The sequence below is a fragment of the Colobus angolensis genome, unplaced genomic scaffold (assembly GCF_000951035.1).
Source record: "Colobus angolensis palliatus isolate OR3802 unplaced genomic scaffold, Cang.pa_1.0 Scaffold4, whole genome shotgun sequence".
Taxonomy (NCBI): domain Eukaryota; kingdom Metazoa; phylum Chordata; class Mammalia; order Primates; family Cercopithecidae; genus Colobus; species Colobus angolensis.
Genome location: NW_012117376.1, coordinates 16533111 through 16536329, shown reverse-complemented (window position 1 = coordinate 16536329; position 3219 = coordinate 16533111). Strand labels below are relative to the sequence as shown.

At 42.5% G+C, this 3219-nt stretch overlaps 1 protein-coding gene across 3 annotated transcripts in view; it reads left to right on the top strand.

The window, feature by feature from the left end:
• The window catches only part of CLIC4 (chloride intracellular channel 4), a 112033-nt gene that overhangs the window by 78893 nt on the left and 29921 nt on the right, over window positions 1-3219 (top strand). For all 3 annotated transcript variants that reach the window (XM_011955640.1, XM_011955641.1, XM_011955642.1), the window contains exon 3: window positions 1092-1217. In XM_011955640.1, coding sequence (XP_011811030.1) covers window positions 1092-1217 — 126 coding nt within the window. The remainder of the gene's footprint in view (window positions 1-1091; window positions 1218-3219) is intronic.

Genomic DNA, 3219 nt, shown 5'->3' with positions numbered 1-3219 from the left:
AAAAAAAAAAAAAAAAAACCAAAAAAACCAGTTTTATAAACTTTAAAATTTAGAACCACTTTGATCTCTTTTCCTCTCCTCCTCTCCCCTCCTCTTTTCAGACAGGGTTTCGCTTTGTCACCTAGGCTGGAGTGCAGTGGCACATTCTCAGCTCACTGCAATCTCTACCTCCTGAGTTCAAGTTCTTCTCCTGCCTCAGCCTCCCAAGTAGCTGGGACTACAGGCACACGCCACCATGCCTGGCTAATTTTTTGTATTTGTAGTAGATATGAGGGTTTCACCATGCTGGCCAGGCTGGTCTCAAACTTCTGACCTCAGGTGTTCCACCTGCCTCTACCTCCCAAAGGGCTGGGATTACCGACATGAGCCACCACGCCTGGACAATTCATTTATTTTCTTTTTCTTTTTTTTTTTTTTTGAGACGGAGTCTCGCTCTGTCGCTGGGGCTGGAGTGCAGGGGCTGGAGTGCAGTGGCCGGATCTCAGCTCACTGCAAGCTCCGCCTCCCAGGTTCCCGCCATTCTCCTGCCTCAGCCTCCCGAGTAGCTGGGACTACAGGCACCCGCCACCTCGCCCGGCTAGATTTTTGTATTTTTTGGTAGAGACGGGGTTTCACCATGTTAGCCAGGATGTTCTCGATCTCCTGACCTCGTGATCGGCCCATCTCGGCCTCCCAAAGTGCTGGGATTACAGGCTTGAGCCACCGCGCCCGGCCAATTTATTTATTTTCTTTTTGAGATAGGGTCTCTCTGACATCCAGGCTGTAGTGCAGTGGTGCAGTCATGGCTAACTCCAGCTTCAACTTCCCAGGCTCAAGTGATCCTGCCACCTCAGCCTCCCTGGTAGCTGGGACTGTAGGCATGCACTACCATGCCTGGCTAATTTTTTATATTTTGTAGAGACAGGATCTCACCGTGTTGCCCAGGCTGGTTCTCAAACTCCTGGGCTCAAGCAATCTCACACCTCAGCCCCCCGTAGTGCTACGATTACAGATGCAAGCCACCATGCCTGGCCAACTTTGAGAATTTAAAGTATTATTGGTGTTTTAGAGTAAAAAAATGATCTGATTTTGACCAGTATTTTGCCCAACAGGAAGCCTGCAGACCTGCAGAACTTGGCTCCCGGGACCCACCCACCATTTATAACTTTCAACAGTGAAGTCAAAACGGATGTAAATAAGATTGAGGAATTTCTTGAAGAAGTCTTATGCCCTCCCAAGTGAGTATCAAAGAAAATATGTATGAAAATACTGTCACTTCTTTGAAGCTTGTGTTATTTGTCTGTAGAGATCTTTCTCACAGCATTAATTTGGAATGGCTAGGACTCTCTTCTATGTTTCTTATAATTAATGTTACACAGATATAAGAATTGGCTTCCAGCTAGGCCAATAAGCCATACTAAGAAAGGTGGGGATTTGTCTAAGCTGTAGAGTACATGGTCAAAACAGATTTGGGATGTGTGTGATAGGTCAGGAAAGACTGGTTATTTGTGGGCCGTAGGTCTCAAACTGAGAGAGAAGTTTAAAGAGGAGAAGGAGTGGGGAAAGACACATTTCAACTGAACCCAGTAAGAATCATCTTAGCAGGAGTGTGGCACAGACTGCTATGAGATTTGATTTCAGTTCATTTTAAAATTAACTTTCTAAAGCTATAATCCAAGAAAATTTTCGGCTTTTCAGACCGTGTCCCTAGGATTCAGAGTTTTTATTTACTTATTTTTTTGAGGTGTTCCAGATCTCTAGGTCCTGGATGTACTGTAATGATAGTTACCTAAATTGCAAATATGCAGCTTTGCATCATACTATAATCTTGGCATAGATTCAAAGCATTATTTGTTTCTTTTAGGCTTTTCCAGTTTCATTATCCTGAAAATTGACATGTTTTGTTTCTACTGACCCAAACCTTTCTTACTGGTTAACTTGACTCTTGCCCTCCATGTCCAGATATATTTTCCAGGAATGGGATTATTGAGACGGAGGGTTCTAAAATAATTATAGGCATACCCTGAAGGGTATGGTTCCAGACCATTGCGGGTTAGGTTCCAGACCACTGTGATAAAATGAATATTGGAATAAAATGAGTCACATGAAATTTTTGGTTTCCCAGTGCATGTAAAAGTTATATTTATAGTAGTATACTGTAGTGTTTTAAGTGTGCAATAATAGCATTATATCTGAAAATATTGCATATACCTTAATTTAAAAATACTTCTTTGCTAGGCTGGGTGCGGTGGCTCATGCCTGTAATCTCAGCACTTTGGGAGGCCGAGGCAGGTGAATCACCTGATGTTGGGGGTTCGAGACCAGCCTGACCAACATGGAGAAACCCCATCTCTACTAAAAATACAAAATTAGCCGGGCATGGTGGCACATGCCTATAATCCCAGCTACTCAAGAGGCTGAGGCAGGAGAATCGCTTGAACCCGCGAGGTGGAGGTTGTAGTGAGCCGAGATTGTGCCACTGCATTCCAGCCTGGGTGACAAAAGCAAAACTCCGTTTCAAAAAAAAAAAATCATTGTTGACAAATGCTAATGGTTATCTGAGCCTTCAGCAAGTCAATCTTTTTGCCAATGAGGGTCTTGCCTTGATGTTGCTGGCCACTGACTGATCAGAATGGTGGTTGCTGGTTGGGGTGGCTGTGGCAGTTTCTTAAAGTAGACGACAATGAATTTTTCTACGTTGATGGACTCTTCCTTTCATGAAAGATTTCTCTATAGTATGCAATACTGTTTGATAGGATTTAAAAATTTTTAAATAAATATTCTTTGCCTGAGGATAATCTCAAGAGGTCCTGAGAACATGCGCCCCTGTTTGATAGTGTTTTACCCACAGTAGAACCTTTTTCAAAATTAGAATCCATCTTCTGAAACCCTTCTGCTGTTTGAACAACTATGTTGATGTAATATTCTAAATTCCTTGTTGTCATTTCATCAGTGTTCTTAGCATCTTCACTAGGCATAGATTCTATCTCAAGAGACCATTTTCTTTGCTTATTCATAAGAAGCAACTCCTCATCCTTTCAAATTTTATTATGAAGGTAGAACAATTTGATTACATTTTCATGCTCCACTTCTAATTCTAGTTCTCTTGCTATTTTCAACACGTATGTAGTTCCTCCCTCCGCTGACATCTTGAACCTGTGAATGTCATCCATGAGGGTTAGAATCCACTTCCTCCAAACTCCTGTTAATGTTGCTATTTTGACCTCCTCCCATGAATCA